Source organism: Pleuronectes platessa, chromosome 23 (assembly GCF_947347685.1).
Source record: "Pleuronectes platessa chromosome 23, fPlePla1.1, whole genome shotgun sequence".
Taxonomy (NCBI): domain Eukaryota; kingdom Metazoa; phylum Chordata; class Actinopteri; order Pleuronectiformes; family Pleuronectidae; genus Pleuronectes; species Pleuronectes platessa.
The window spans coordinates 5,187,987-5,204,055 of NC_070648.1; the positions used below are offsets into that span (position 1 = coordinate 5,187,987).

At 43.9% G+C, this 16,069-nt stretch overlaps 2 protein-coding genes across 3 annotated transcripts; one reads left to right on the forward strand and one right to left on the reverse strand.

Annotated features, from left to right (window-relative positions):
- Nucleotides 1–460: 460 nt before the first annotated feature.
- zgc:194312 (uncharacterized protein LOC794943 homolog) lies at nt 461–9,401 on the forward strand. The gene is made up of 2 exons (XM_053416541.1): nt 461–1,647; nt 8,495–9,401. Exons 1-2 carry the CDS (start codon nt 638–640, stop codon nt 8,589–8,591), a joined length of 1,107 nt encoding a protein of 368 aa, XP_053272516.1. The 5' UTR covers nt 461–637; the 3' UTR covers nt 8,592–9,401.
- On the reverse strand, nt 3,956–15,951 carry acadvl (acyl-CoA dehydrogenase very long chain). 2 transcript variants are annotated; one of them, XM_053416539.1, is made up of 21 exons: nt 15,866–15,951; nt 15,559–15,655; nt 15,376–15,445; nt 13,605–13,676; nt 13,215–13,287; nt 13,036–13,100; nt 12,811–12,945; nt 12,535–12,679; nt 12,237–12,366; nt 11,994–12,119; nt 11,707–11,905; nt 11,056–11,160; nt 10,515–10,601; nt 10,114–10,176; nt 8,578–8,679; nt 7,555–7,652; nt 6,756–6,828; nt 6,523–6,595; nt 6,160–6,232; nt 5,965–6,040; nt 3,956–5,805 (listed from the first exon to the last, which is right to left on the reverse strand). In XM_053416539.1, exons 2-21 carry the CDS (start codon nt 15,630–15,632, stop codon nt 5,668–5,670), a joined length of 1,977 nt encoding a protein of 658 aa, XP_053272514.1. In that variant the 5' UTR covers nt 15,633–15,655; nt 15,866–15,951; the 3' UTR covers nt 3,956–5,667. The 2 variants fall into 2 exon arrangements, with proteins under 2 accessions (XP_053272514.1, XP_053272515.1); XM_053416540.1 differs by having other exon boundaries at nt 15,871–15,927.
- Nucleotides 15,952–16,069: the final 118 nt, after the last annotated feature.

A 16,069-nucleotide genomic window follows, 5' to 3' on the forward strand; every position in this document is an offset into this window, starting at 1 on the left:
ACACTATAGGGACGTAAACAGGTTATAACAACTTTAAAAAAAAGTAAATAGGTTATTATCTAGTACTTGCGATTTGAAAAATAAACATCTATCCACAGGTTGATGCTGCATTCGGGTACTGTCAGATTTTACACGATTTAAAATAATAGAGTAGGATAGACTAGAAGAGAATGGAGTAAGTCATCAAGTACGATATATAATATGGTTGAGTAGAATAGAATAGAATAGAATATGAATATATGATTGTGTTTTGGAATAAAACATATCCTAGTGTCATACACATGCACTTGCTGTAACACCCGCTCTGACCGCTTGGTGGTGCAACGGGCTCAGGTACAGGTATGGGTTGGGTCTCTTGACATAAAAGCGGAAATAGATATCATTTAAAGTCGAGCGACAGACAGAGGGAGACGGAGAGAGAGGGAGACGGAGAGAGAGAGAGAGAGAGAGAGAGAGAGAGAGAGAGAGAGAGAGAGAGAGAGAGAGAGAGAGAGAGAGAGAGAAACGTGAGCAGTTGTGTTTCTGACTCAGTCTTCAGTGAGAGAGCATTGAGAGAGGATCATGCAGGGAATAAGCTCTCTTTCCCATCTTCATCATCATCACCCTCATCATCATCATCATCATCATCACCATCATCATGTCCATCTTCATCAGTCCAGCCAACTCCAGCCGAGGGATCATGTCAGTGAACAGCACCGAGGAGACAGCAGGAGCAGCAGAACCGGAGAGGGACTACACCTGTGTGCGCTTCTACGTGTCCACCGTCTCCTTCTCGGTTCTCCTCTTCTTCAACCTCCTCATCAACTGGACCATCCTGCGTGAGGAGCGGCTCCGGACCCGCGCGCGCTTCGTGCTGGTCTTCCAGCTGCTGGTGTCGGCCCTGCTCCACCTGGGCATGAGCAGCGTCTTCTACTCGCAGGTGCACCTGGACGCGCGGCCGGGGCGCACCGCCTGCCTGCTCATGGTGACCGTCCTGATCTCCAGCGCCTCCTGCATCCTCCTGACGCTCACGGTGATGGCGCTGGACCGCTACTGCGCCGTGTGCCACCCGATGCGCTACGCCGACACCTGCACCGCGGGGCACTGGCCCTGGCTGATGGGCGCGCTCACCTGGCTGGTGGCGCTGGTCATCCCCCTCAGCCTGCTCCTCCAGCCGAGCCCAGAGGACGAGCACCACGGGAAGTGTGGCCCGGAGCAGCTGAGGAGAGGCGGCCTGCAGAAGGTGCTGTTCATTGGGCTGTGCACGATGCTGATTCTGTACAGCTACGTGCGGATACTGGTGGAGGGGTGGAGGTTAGGGGTGCTCAATCGGCACAACCGTGCCGGGTGTCGGACCATCGCCCTGCACGGCAGCCAGCTGGCCGTGTACATCCTCCCCAGCTTCGTGAGCTTCGTGCTGGCGACGCTGCACAAGCAGAACCTGATCCGGACGCAGACCCGAGAGTTGTCCGCGGTGGTCACCTTCGCCTTCTTCAGTCTGGCGCAGTGCGTCGCGCCAATTGTTTACGGTTTGCGCAAAGAGGAACTCCTGGAGAAGATGAGCCGCAGGTTCCCCTGCTGCTCCCGGTACCTGAAGAGTGTCCTGGGCTGGACGGTGCGAGGCAGCTGGTTGCCCTCCCACCACAGAGCACGGCATGACCCCTACAGGTTAGTGCTCACTTCTAGTGTTTTTCTAATATAAAAGTTCAGAAAAGTTACTGATACTTTGGATTATAATCGGTATGAGTAACTTTGGGGTAACTTTCCCTCCCGCTTCTCCTCTCCCACCAACCGGTCGAGGCAGATGCGTAAAGGGGAGTTTCTTCTCTCAGTGGCCAAAGTTCAGAGTCTTAGTGGAATCTATCATTTTGTAGGGTCTCGTCCTTAATGTCTAAAGGGCCTTGAGGTCAAGCATGTTGTGATATGGGGCCACAAACATAAAGTTGAATGTAATTGCCCTATTGTGAGTTATGTTAGTGTAGAAACATTGATAAATAAATATGTTCCACATTACAATCACAGGTGTTCAAAATCTTCAGGATAGAAATCAGTCAATGATACATTGTGTCATTAAGATCATTTTAAAATAACCCTTTTCACCTTTTTCCTAAATGATAAAAACACGATTGCACAATCTTCTTAATGTGCTCAGGTTTAAATTACACATTGTAAACAAATCCACAGATGTACGAGCACTTCTACAAAAACTACGCAAAACACGAGTTTGCAGGTTGTGTGCTGGAGAACATCGTGACCAGGAGCAGTGACTCTGAGATCTATGATAAGATAAAACAAGATCATTCAAAACTCTTGATGTCATTGTTTATTAAACACAGACGTCAGTGGTGGAATCAATCTTCTCAATCGTCAGCAAAACAGTACGTGGATCATTTATCAAGATTTTATAAAGAGTACATTCATTTAGCAGAGATTACTGTAATGTTCGTGAAATGAGTAGGCAAAACTTTACAGGGGAAATACTGACTTAGGGTATTGAAGTGTAAAATCGTCCCTTGTTCAAAGGGGAGGACGAGTAAACACAAGACAAAGTGACTTATCTGACCACAACATGCAGAACTAGTTCATTAGCATGAGGCTCAATATTACTGTGACTACTACTACATAAATAAAGTAGTCCTACCACATGCTATTTAGAATGAAACAACAAACAGACAACACTTCCCCTTTCAGTGCTTCGCATCTTGCCACACAACAAAAAACACCACACGATTCGATCCCTTAACTGGTTGTGTAACTTCATGTCCCCCCCCCCCAGGGAGCGAACCCTCACAGCCCAGACGATCATCTCCCAAGAGCTTCCAAAGGTCCCAGAGGAGGAGGAGGAGGAGGAGGAGGAGGAGGAGGAGGAGGGGGAGGAAATGAGGCCGGTGTCAGTCAGAAGTTCCTCTGACTCCCACTCATGTCAGGGTAATGCGGACAATGCCTGAAGTGTGGGGGGGGGGGGGGGGGGGGGGGGGACGACAAGCAGGTCACTGCCGGGCTCCTGAGTGGCACAGGGACATTTGGAGAAGTGGCTGGTTTTCTCAGGGCCTCGTGGAATCTCCTGGGACTTCATGAGGAGAACATTCGAACCAGGACGTGCAGCAAAGTGATGTTTGGACGAATCACAAGCACAACATGTGGACTGACGGCAGAGCACGGTGTGGTTCAGGTGCCGACTTCTCTCACTGTGAATTTACCTTGGCTAGTCCAGGGATTTAAACCTCAAACTCTCAGACCTCTTGGCTACAAACAGTCCTGCCTCATTTGAACTGGATGGAGGAAAATGTTGTTTCCATGTGTTCTTGAATTTGTACATATTAAAAAAAAGAAAGTTTAAGTCGAATGGCCTTGATCCACTTAGATATTTCCATTTCCCACACACTGCAGACGTTCTGGCACCTCGGTCGAGTTGAGGCTGAGATGCAGAGTCTGTCACGCACACCTATAGTCAGACGTGGGGGGGGAATTCTCAACCTTCTAACCACACGGCTCCTGAAGCGGTGGCTCAGCATCTCCTTCTCGTAGCAGCGACACTTAGCAAGTGTGAAAAAGTGCAGGAGGAGGGAGTTCCTGTTTTCAAGTTCACGGCTGCACAGATGCCCCAGCAGCCATGTGGTGGCAGAGCACTTACTGGTATTCCTGTAAAGTGAGCGTTGGGCCTGGAAGAGTCTGGGGCTGCAGAAGTGAAAGCAAACACTGCAGATAATAATAAATACTGAAGAAACAGGAAGTATGTCTGGCGGGATGGAGTTTAGGGGTGAAAATATTGCTTAGATTTTTTGTTTTGAGGTTTGATATTTAATACGTTTTTACACGTTTAAAAGAACAGCTTAAAAGTCAATGTCGTTTTCTCTGGTAAAGCCACATCCGCTGATATGACAATGAGTTAAAAGAACCAGGACTATATCTCAGTTCAGGGAAAGGCCAAACAAAAGACATGTTCAGTAAATATAAATCAGAATCCACACAGACGTCAGAGTAATGGTCAGTTTATTTATTAATCCCAATAGAAGTGCGTCGTTACACCACAAAGCTCAAAGCAGATCTGAACAAACATCCCAACTCCTCTCGTCAATCATCGGGTGCATGTGTTCATATCAAACAGCGGCTCTGTCACAACACAAACACAGAGCAGATCCCTTGAGGTTGCGTGGATCCTGGGCAGATACAGTTTGAGCTGCAGCAGATCACTATTTACAGTTAATGATACCGGTCACCTTCAGCAGAGGAGCGTACACTCTTGCACTTTGGAAAGTGAAGTTAGCCTCAAGTCATGACAGGAACTTCAAACAGCATCTGTGGACCGGTTTGTAAGGCAAAGGCTTCTCTAGCGTGCAGAAGACCACTAAAGTACATGAACTATTACACTGTATGTACATCTCAACACAACGCAGACAAAAGTGTACACATTCAAATGGCTGAGTTTGATCTTTAAAAGCCCCGTCGAGTATACAGTAAAACAGATTTGTTCAAAGCTTCCTGTTAACTGACCTCTAATCTCAAAGTTGCATTGTTCTTATGCATTAATTCATCTAGTATTCACACAAATATAACACCGTTAGTTTCATGTGTCACCAGATTAAACAGTCTAGTACAGCACCACTGACTTCAGACAAGGTTTCGTTGGTTAATCACACCTCTGTGTTTCGCTGCCTCACGGTTGAGTTCAAGTGTATTTGCCGTGTCAACAACATGGCCGCTGGACGGGAAACTCACTGACGAATTAGTCGGTCGGAAACTAGCGAAGACATTTTAGTCGCATCGTTTAGGTAGGGCCAAAAAATGATGACAATCCAGATCAAACGTATGGAGAACGCAACGTTGACAACAACAGGAGAATATCAGGAACATTCAGGCGAGGTGTGGCGCCTGGGAAGAGCGTGAAGGAGGCTGGACATGACTGTTGGCATTGCACTGAGGAGAGCACTGTGTTTTTGTTTACAGCACATTGTGATCTGTTATGGCCCTCATCGCCAAAAGCTCCCGTGGTCTTTCCAAGTTCACATCTTCGTCAGCATCTTTTAGGTGCATCACAGCTCTTTTTCATCCTGAGATATTTGTATTTTTACAGTTTCGCGTCTGACATGATTCTCGCCCTGGATTTAAAGACATCTTCCTGCTTTATTCTCACGTTGGCTCACTCAGACATTTTCCAGACATTTTCTAAAGGGGCTGCCAAGAAAAGTTACAGAAAAAGTCTGGACTGAATCAGACTTTTGAATTCTCATGTACAACACACCCCCTGGGGAAATTTCAGGAAAATGTCTGGCCCTTAGTACCGGTCTGAAAGCAGCTACAGAGTGCTGAACCAAACCAAAGATTAAAATAATGATTACTCTATAAAAACGATGAGGTTGCAAATGTATCTGACTACATGAATGCTTAGTCGTTCAGAGGGGATCATGAGCTTTGAACCCCAACCTTCTCCTCCACAAGCCAGTGCCCTTGAGCAAGACAACATGCTCTTGCCTTATGTACATGAGTGTGTGTGTGTGTGAGTGAGAGGCAAATTGTCCAAAGGCGCTTGGGATAAAAGCCTTACATAAATACACCATCAACGTGGAGCAATGATGAGTAGAAATTGGTTCAAGTGTGAGAGAAGATGGCACAGTTGACAAAGAGCCTGCTGAGATTGGGGCGGGGTAAAAAAAAAAAAAAAAAAACGAAAACCACAGCGTAGTGTGTTTAGAAACCCAGAGGGTGAGGAGCCACCACTCCTCCGTTCTCCACCATGGCGGCAGAGATGGACCGCAGGTTCTTGTAGAGCTGTCTGGACTCACTGGATCGCAGGGTCTTGGTGCCAAGCATGATCCTCTCATGGGCCTGAGGGACAAAAGGAAGCGTTAAGGAATAATGTTAATTTATCAAGAGCTGTTGCCAAAGCAATGTAGCACTAATATTAGATTGTTTTTCCTCACGTTCACTAAACAACTCTCAGTCTAAATGTGAGATTGAAACCATTTCCGGCCTCGTCAGTCTTACCTCCACACACCAGGTCTCACACAGCATCTTCTCGTGCTGAGCTGAGGCTTGACCCTGACTCAGAGAGCGTGAAGCCCTGCAGAGGACAAAGAAAAGAAAGAAACGTCTCTTAAGCAAAGAAGACAAGTGAAACATGTACAGAGGGTTAATCATGTCTTGTTCCTTAGAACTTCTCTTATCGGATTTCACTCCTACCTGGACAGGACCACCACCATGGCGAAAAGGTCAATGGCGCAGTCGGCGACTCTCATTAGGACAAACTGTTCATCTGAAACAGGAACATGCACGTTGAGTTGACTCATCACAAAACAAACACACCTAAAGAGGATTCCTCATTTTTTTGCATTAAACCGTATCATTGAATGTGATTGTGTCAACGGTTTGTGTGGACAAATCTGAATTCTTCTTTCATTTCATTATTACGAAATCAACCACATAAAATGACTTTACCCGACAGCAAAAATTTACCGGATGGGGATTTTCCTTACGACCACAACATTTCACACCTTCACACATGCATGCATACACACACACACACACATACACACGCACACTTACCAATGATCTTCTTGCCATGTTTGATAAGCAGCTCTTCAACGACACCTCCGAACTGTTCGATGGCTTTAATTGTCTTTAAAAGGGGAGAAAACACACACACACACACATCATACCATTAGTAAAAACAAACTTTGTCCTGACAAACTGTCATTTGGATACCCACCCACACACTCACTCTTTCCAAGCTAGCTAAAGGGAAACCCCTTACATCAATGGCTGAATCAATAACGTACCAGTTCACCGCTCTGTGCCAGCTCAGGGTGCACGGATCCCTGCAGAGTCAGACCTGTGCCCAAACCGGCCTTCCTACAAACACATCAAAAGATGACAGTGTTATATCAACATACAGACACGTTGTGGAAACATCTCAACAGCGAGTTGGCACCAGTGTCCGCACGAAATCCTCTCGGCCACAGGACGACTGTGCAGTGTGAGGCATTCAAACACTGCTCATAAACCGACTCGTCATTATACAATTGTGCTTCCCACTCAAAGCCAAAGAAAACAGACTTACAGCCTAAATAGCTGCTTCAAGTTGCAGCTATTACACATGTCATTTATTGGATTATTATTAGATGGATGACTGAAATCTATGTGCAGTGTTTGTAAAGGGTCGGGCTAATCCCTTAAGAGGTTTTTAACATGACGTGTTGTTAGACCACGTCAGAGACTAAAGTTGTCATTTAAACAGGAAGTTATGGAGTAAAGAATTTATGACATATTTATATGTAACATATATATATATATATCTCATAAAAGTGAAGACGGATTTCTGTGACTGATGTGCTCTACACACAGTTCTTAGAAGGAGAAATTGATTATGAAATATAACCAAATACAGGAAATGTGAACTTTTTGTATGACAGGAGAGCAAACACCCGCTGATGAGCAGTCAGGTCAAATCTGTCATGAACCATAGAGAAGGACTCCATCTCCTTTTTCAGCGAAAGCAGGTTTGCTCTCTCCCCCGCATAGAAGAGACAAAGAAAGTGAAGTGTGTATTTGTGTATGTGTGTGTGATTGTGTGGCAACCTTTTGGCTCTCTTGGAGATTTCTCCCGCGAGAAACCCAGCATTGCCAAGCGGGTTCTTCAGGGCCTTCTGCAAACTCTTCAACTGGTTCCCAGCATTCTAGAAGGAAGCAGAAAGGGAAGCACGAGATAAATCAACAGGGAGGGAAATTGATTCAAGGTGTTTACCTTTATCATGTCCCAGATATCTAATGTTCAAATCGAAAGCAAGACGAGAAGTATCTTGAAAGGACCTTTAAAAAAAATAATGATAATACATGATACACTGTGGAAAGAAACGTCCTGTATCATTCCCTGTTTACCCGCATATATGAGACGTGCACTTTCCTCTTTTGTTATTTAAAGCAACACAAGATAAAAACTTCCCATGGGTACATTTTGGCATCCGTATAAGGTTACAGCTTATGTTTGATTATCATAAATAGCTCTGGCAGGGATGTTTACCCTAGCGGATTGTTGTCACCAGTCCAATAGCAAATATATTAGGTTGGCATCTGTCCTGCATCTTCTTTGCCTGTTCAAGGTCACAAAGAGGGGTTCTGTGAGCTCTATGGCAATGACATAGATGCCATTCTCCCTCTTATAACTCCTCAAATCTACTTCCCATGTTTACAGGATAATCCACAATTTTGAATAGAAAAAAATAATGTAATGTCATTGTAAGGAACCGTGTCTTCCTCTCCTCAGAATAAACTGAGATGCTCCCTGTGTCCTCTTTTTTAGAAATATAGGGGAAGAGAATGAAAAGGGACTGAGCATTAGGAAACACCAGTTTAACACAGACGCTTGGTGTTAAATAAGAAAAAAGGAAGCTGCGTCTTGTTTCCCCGTTTTAAAAGTTACGAGACGCGGCGGTGTCTTGCAAAGGAAGTATTAGGGTTAAGAGTCTTAGATGGCAGAGATCACTTCCTCTAAACAGAACATCTGTGTTTTTCCACACAGACGTTATCAGATCACCACAGCTGAGTCTGCAGGGGGAAAAAAACCAACGACAAACCAGTCCAACAAAAGGGGTTTCAAGTTACCTGGAATCCATTGAGGGCGACAAAGAGTCTCAGGATGTCGTTGGTTCCCTCAAAGATTCTGAAGATTCTCAGGTCCCTCATCACTCGCTCCACTCCACAATCCTTCAGAAACAGACTCAGACATTTACATTTCTCCATCAACAGCATCCTGTGCACAATTCAGCAGTAACGATCAAATGTAACCCATAATTTAAGGCTACATACATACAGATATTGATTTTTATCTGAAAATAAAAAAAATCTCTGGGCACATGAGTGTTGAACTCATATCTATCCTAACTAATACTTTAAACAACTATAATTGGTTTCCAAGCATTTCCATTGACAAACTAAAAACGGATCCATTTCCAAAATTCTGTTTTAGACCCTAGTGTGCAGCAGCCATTATCAGTAATGACATTCTTACAAGACATATTGATGCATGCAGGTTAGAGAAGCTGGTGGAACTGCAGCTGCAATGAGTCAATAAGGCAACGTTTGTATTTTAGGAAGCAAAGATGATATATTCTGTCTAAAGGAGCAGAAATGAAAACGTGTCTGCCTCGTCTTCCCTGGTGAAATGAAACTCTGAGTCAAAATGATAACTTGGAGCAGAACTTATCTTATCATGTTGGTATCACAGTTTCTTAACCTCTTCCTTTTATACAGATCATAGCCCTCAACTGATGTCACACTTATCTTGCAAAAGCATTAAGGTAGCAGATTCATCTGCAGCTTAAATCTTAAACGTAAAACGTTCTCTTGCTCTGTTGAAGTTTTCAGTGACCTCCGAGATTGTAAATTGTTCTGTTGTTAAACTAAATTGCATTTAATTGTGCTGATTATTTTTCCTACTCTGTGTAAGTGTTTGCAGAGAACAATCTGTACAAGGGTTGGCACCTCTGCAGTTATGCAAGTGTTGTTTCATGATGGGGCATTGTTTCCACTGTGCTGCACATCTGCTCTAGAAGTGGCCTCCTGCATGGTTTGGTTTATTTTAAGAACAGCGACAATCTTGTTTCCATAACTTCACATAATTTCCATAACTTAACATCACCCACATATCTTTGGCCACTTTGTGCATGCTCTATCTTGGGTGCTTACCTGAGAAAACAATTATTTAAATGATTTAGTATTTTCTGATCGTCTTGCACGCAGCAACAACATAACTCAACGCCAGACTGGTATAATAAGAGTATATGCTGCTGGGACCACGACCACAGCAATGTACTTGTAGTAGCAGTTCAAATTTCAAATTTCAAATTTCAAATTAAAGAAAACTTTGCTACTGATTCACAAATCGCTACTGTAGAAAAAATGCACAAATATAAAAAGAAAGAGCTCAAGTCAAGAAGGCGAATGAAAAATTGGCAAGCAGTAAAAACCTCTTCATCCACAATCTATAGTTTTTGGTCATTTAAATTGTGAAATAGTTGTTCTATTAAATAATTGTGTTTGCTTTCTGTGAGCTGTATAGAGAAGTATCTGCTTCCACTCGGCGCCTTCTTGACTTTGCTGTCTGATGTATATGTAGCCGGATGCAGACTGAGCACTCACCTTCATGAAGCCCATGCCGCCCATGACCTGAATACACTCGTCAGTCACGGTCCACGCCGCTTCCTGTCACAGTCGGAGGGAGAGAAGTTTTAGCTTTGACAAATACACAACTATATTAATTCAGTAAACAAGCCTCGAAACTTCCCACTTCCCCCCCTGTTTCTTCAGTTTTCCACAGAATAAGGAAGATTACAAATGTTATGAAAGATGTGGCAATTCCCCCAGAGCACAAAAATAGAGGTAATTAACATAAATACACATATAAATCTTCGCTGATTACTACAGGAGATAGAAATAAAAATCAATTAAGCACATACAGCCGGGCACCTAGAGATATAGAATCATCCCCACCATGTCTTCCTGTTTAACCAATGAGAGTGTTGTGCTGTGAAAGCTCTTACAGAAGCAAAGATCTTGCTGATGGCAGCTTCAATCTGGAACTCAGACGCTCCACTGTCCATGTTGCCACTGATCATGTAGGCCATCGACTGCAAAAAACAAACAACAACAGAGGATGCAATGTCAGTTATGTTTTCACTTGTCTCTTTGTTGGTTAATTTTTTCCTCCATTTTCCAGCAGGTTTACACAAAAACCACTAAACCAATTTCTACCAAACTCTCTGGAGGCCTGGGAAGTTCCTATTAAATCTGGAAGCAAATTGAAAGGGCAGATCCAGGGAACCTTTTTCTCTTCTTTAACACTGTAACTATGGCGGATTTTCTAATTAGTCATTTAAATATTTAGGGAATAATGCAAGAATATTGATTTAATAAATTGACTGTACCATTTACATATTTTGCGATGACAAATACATTTGTGTTTAGTATATTTCTCTTGAACAGGTGCCTGTAGTTAATGTGAACTGAAATTAATCATCTCCATGTTTAAATAGTTGACTTTTATAAAAAAGGGGAAGTAAAAGCTCTGTTAGTTACTCCGACCTCAGTCACATATTCCAGCATGGCCATGCGCGCCAGCTTCTCCTGGATGGCTCCGTAGTTGTGGATCTTGCTCCCAAACTGGGTTCTGTTGGCTGCGTGATCCACCTGATGTGAAGAGGGGAAATTATGCGTTACGGTCAGTAATGAAATCACAGACACAGGGTGTAGCTTCACCTCAGTCATGTCGTTCCTCTTACTGTAGCACATGAGATCATATGCTTCTGCCGCTCAGCTAATAAAACATACTGAGGACAGAGATTGCCTCGTATGGATTTTTTCTATGCTTCAGTATCACAAGTTCAACACGAAGTATTCAAAATGATCAAATACACAGCAGTTGTCTTTTTCTGTACTTCTGTAATTAAGCTGTCAAAGACATATTCGACAGATGTGAATGTTCGCCGCCAGTTAACTCAGCAGGAAGTTGCAGCGCAGAAAAAAAGGTCATACTGAGCTACAAGATGGGGAGTTTCCCACAAACCCACAACGAAAGAAATACATGCGAGTGAAAGAGAGGGTGTAACACAGACAATAGAGATGAGAATTGATGCAGCACATGCAATAAGCCACGATCCTCCTCTGCTGACACACCTCACACCACCTCACTTCCCTTCCTGTCTGCATATATTGTGCTGCCTGTCATCAACTCACAGCTTTGGTGATGACTCCCTTCATGGTGCCGCAGAGGGCGGCCGCCATGCCGAAGCGCCCGTTGTTCAGGATGTTCATGGCGACCTTGAAACCTCCACCGACCTCACCGAGTAAACAGTCAGCGGGCACGCGGACATTGTCGAAGTAGACCTCGGCCGTGTTGGACGCCTTGATGCCCATCTTCTTCTCTGGGGGGCCACTGCGAGTCAGAGGAGAGAAAGGATTCATTAAGATTAAAAAAAATGACAACAATCAGAGCCTGGTGACAAACAGAAAACAATGCTCACTGTGTCACCCCTCCAAAGCTCCTCTCCACGACGAAGGCTGAGATCTTGTCCTTCATCTCGCCAGTTTTGGGATCCTTCATGGGCGTCTTGGCGAACACTGTGAAGATCTCAGCCAGGCCTCCATTGCTGAAAAGTGAAATTGGTTGTTTAGTTAAAGCAAAGCTCCACATCAGCTTCCAGCCATGACGTCCTGTAACAGTGCTGCCTCCTTGTGGTGAAAGTAACAAGAGCCTGTTTCCTCACCTGATCCAGATCTTGCTTCCACTGAGGGTGAAATATTCTCCGCAGGGGGACTGGATAGCGGTGGTCTTGATAGAGGCGGCGTCAGAGCCACTGGCTGGTTCAGTCAGACAGAAGGCCGCTATATGCTCGCCTGCAAGGACAAATACACACAAGCAATGTCAATCATGTACAACACAGAAATGATAAGCAGCTCTCAATCTTTCCTCCAATGTATTAAATAATTAAGATAATGGTTAAGATATTAAGCCTCAGTTACATTTCTTTGTCGAGGGTTTGACAATAACAATAGGAATCATACCTGTGGCGAGTTTAGGCAGGTACTTCTGCTTCTGGGCTGGATTCCCAAAAAGCAGAATGCCCTTGAAGCCAATGGACTGGTGGGCGCCCAGAGTGATTCCAACGCCCAGGTCGTGACTGCCGACGATCTCGACCAACCGAGCATACTGATGCACAGACGGATATTATCCCATTAGACACACAGCTCACGCCAGTTAATATCTCTGTCAGGCATAATATTTATTCATGTGGGAGTGTAACAGAGCAAATAGCCATAAATCTAACGAGCAGACGGTACCTGTGTGTTTGAGAGGCCGAGGCCATTCAGGTCAGCTGGCACCTGCAGGCCAAAGGCGCCCATCTCCTTCAGGCCCTCCATGGTGTGATCCTCCACCTTCTCCAAGGCGTCATTCTTGGCAGCATCGTTCACCTCCTGTTCACAGGGAGAACGAACACACAAGGTGAGTTAGAGGGTTGTAAAGCATGTGATCACACAAACTTATCTATGAGCTTTCGAATTTACCTCGAAAAATTTGGCAACGGGACCCACAAGCTCCCTGAGGAACTGCTCCTGCTCCTCATTGAGGGCTACGGCACAGATCATAGTGATTACACTTCAGTTTTTTTCAGGTATACAGAGATATTTCATCAATTGTTGCAATCTTTTAAAACAGATATTAACATAAACATCCTCTGATTTACCTGAGGGGTATGGAAACACTTGGGCAGTGGCGATCTGCCCCTTGAAAATGTTGACAGCAAATGATTTGGATTCCTGTAAAGAAGGAAGTTCACAAACATGAGTTTTCTTCCTCGTAAAACATTTGTAAAGCAGATTTGTAAACATGCCGCTCCCTGTGTTTTATGTGTTTTTCAGATTTAGGAATTGGTCCAGTGGAATAGTGTGGAAGTGTTGGTAAGACAGAGAGTTGCATCACTCACAAGAATGTGTGTTGGGACTCCAAATAAACAGGAACCCAACTCTCAAGACGTGGTCAATATAGATTTGGGCGTCCACAAAGACTTAATGTAAAATACTCTTTAAAAGCCATAATGAAACATCATTTAAAATATAATAATAAAATAACATACCTGAGAAACTATCTTCTTTTCCACTTTAGTGGCCGCATCAGTTCCGACTGCGGCCGTCTTCTCTATCACAGCCTGAAGAGAAACAAGCAAAACAGATTAAAAGAGAAACAGACACTGAAGGTTCACAGAGTTCATCTCAACAACTGAAAAAATAAACACATAAAAGAACCCTGTCCATGGCACATGCTGCCTAACTAAACAGATACCTGACCGGTTGATGAGATAACAAACGTATTTTACAGTAAGTCTCGTGTTTCTTTAAGCTGGCAATACAAACTTTCATTTTATTGTGTACTTTGCCATGTTGAGCCCTGAGAGAAATCATCAAGATATGAATCACTGTTGACATGAACTGACATCTTGGAGTGAGCCTATATATATATAATTGTGTTTGTCAAAAGTATAATACAAATACAATAAAGCTAAGTTAATGAGGGACTGAAGCAAAGTCCTATTTACTGAAGAGACACAAACATCACAATGTTTCGGGAAAGACTCAGCTGAACGGTTCAGCTTCCTTTCAGTCATAGTGAGAGCAAAGCATTTTAAATTCAGAGCCTTAAATATAATAAATTCCTGTGTATTTATGAGCAATGAGATATATCATTTTTTAAAGATGCACTTGCAAACATTGTCATCACACACACCTGCCATGATAAGACTAAGGCACAGAGCTAACCATCTTTGTGCTGTGCTTAAACTGAATGAACATTCCAGTGGGACTAAATTCATTTACAGAAGGTTGTTTGCGGCCTTTTTGGTTTTTCCAGTTTATCCTGCAGGAGTTTCTGGAGACTGGTGTTACAAGTTAACACAGAGGAAATAATCTCATGAGTGAGACTGAGTCCGTAATGTCACCTGATGTTTATAGTGAAGAAATGAAACAGATATGAAACAGTGAAGAAAGACACGTTTAAAAAGAAAAAAAAAAGTTTATCATAAAATTCTCCAACTTTTTCAAAATACCGCAGTCGGAGTTCTTACAAAAAAACCAAAAGCATGCGCACATCACCCCCTCACTGCACTGGCTACCTGTCACACTCAGAATTGATTCTAAAAAATGTATTGCCAGTTTTTCCAATCTCTTAGTGGCATTGCCCCGTCTTATGTCAGTCACCTTGTAATCCCGTATTTACCTGCGTGTAATCTAAGGTCTGCAAAACAACTTGTGGTTCCCAGAGTGAGGCGTGAAACTGAGGGCGGTAGAGTCTTTTCTGTGAGGACTCCACGACTATGGAATAACCTTCCACTGGGAATCAGACACGCTACCTAGTTGTCCTCCTTTAAAGACTCAATTTTATAATTTGGCTTGTACATAAACTTCTTATGTCTTTGTGTGCGTCATTTCTCCATCTCAATGTTTGTGAAGCACTTTGTAAACTTGCCTTTTGATATGTGCTACACAAATAAAGTTATATGAGTAAATACCAATGATGTCAGTTGAGGACATGCACTGACATATGACATCTTCCAGCAGCTGTGTGAATGGCTGAACCCTTGCCTGGAAAATACCGGCGTCCCCCACGTGTGTCACCTTTGGTAACAGAGTCACGTGACCAGTGAACCTTCACCCACTTCCAGCGGGAGGGGATGACGGCGTTATGTCACCCTGACACCTCCATCACCAAAACAAGGCGAATGATAAGACAGTGGAACATCACAACCCCCCAGAATGCAACATGTACCCATGACAGAATGTGAATTAAAGAGTAAACACTGTTAAAATCTGAATTAAAGAGTAAACACCGACTTTAGGCTACTGTTACTGTACCTCTGCAGCCTGGCTGGCGTAGAGACGGGAGCTTTGGACCGCTGCCACAGCCCTGGCCGGACGATGACCTCTGTTGTCCGGACAAGAAAACGAGATTAGTCCTTGTTTCTGTTTTGATACAGTCGCTACAGTCTGTCATGTTAGCCTGGAAGCTAACGACGGCCGCTTTTGAGAGATACGTACCCAGACAGGCCGGGGGGGATCCGGAGAAGGGAGCCGCACAGGGCGGAGGACTGGCTCACCTTGCGAAGCAACATGTTTGTAATGTCTTGTTATTGTTCTGTGGAGGAAACACACACAAGCTAGTTAGCGCAATAACACACCGGCTGCTAGCTAGCGGCTACTGTAGGTTAGCTGACGGCTGTTTCTGTTCACAGCAAAGCTACGTCATGTTTTCTCCTCGCATAATAAGATAATGTCGGTTAAAATGTATTTTAATCCCTTCAGTCGCGAAACGAAAACACAAACAGTTATTGAAGTAGCTGCTCACGTTACGTTTGTCACGTCCTCAAGGTCCTGGAAGGAGTCGACTGTTCGATTCCCCTCGAATGCTCCTCTACTGTACGCTTCTGACCCGCGGTGCTTTCTGGGAGGTGGAGTTCCATTCCAAGAATGTACCGAACCAAAATACATTTAAAAGAGCTACTGCATCATTTAGGAGATTTAAGAGACGCTTCTTTGAAATATTTATGCA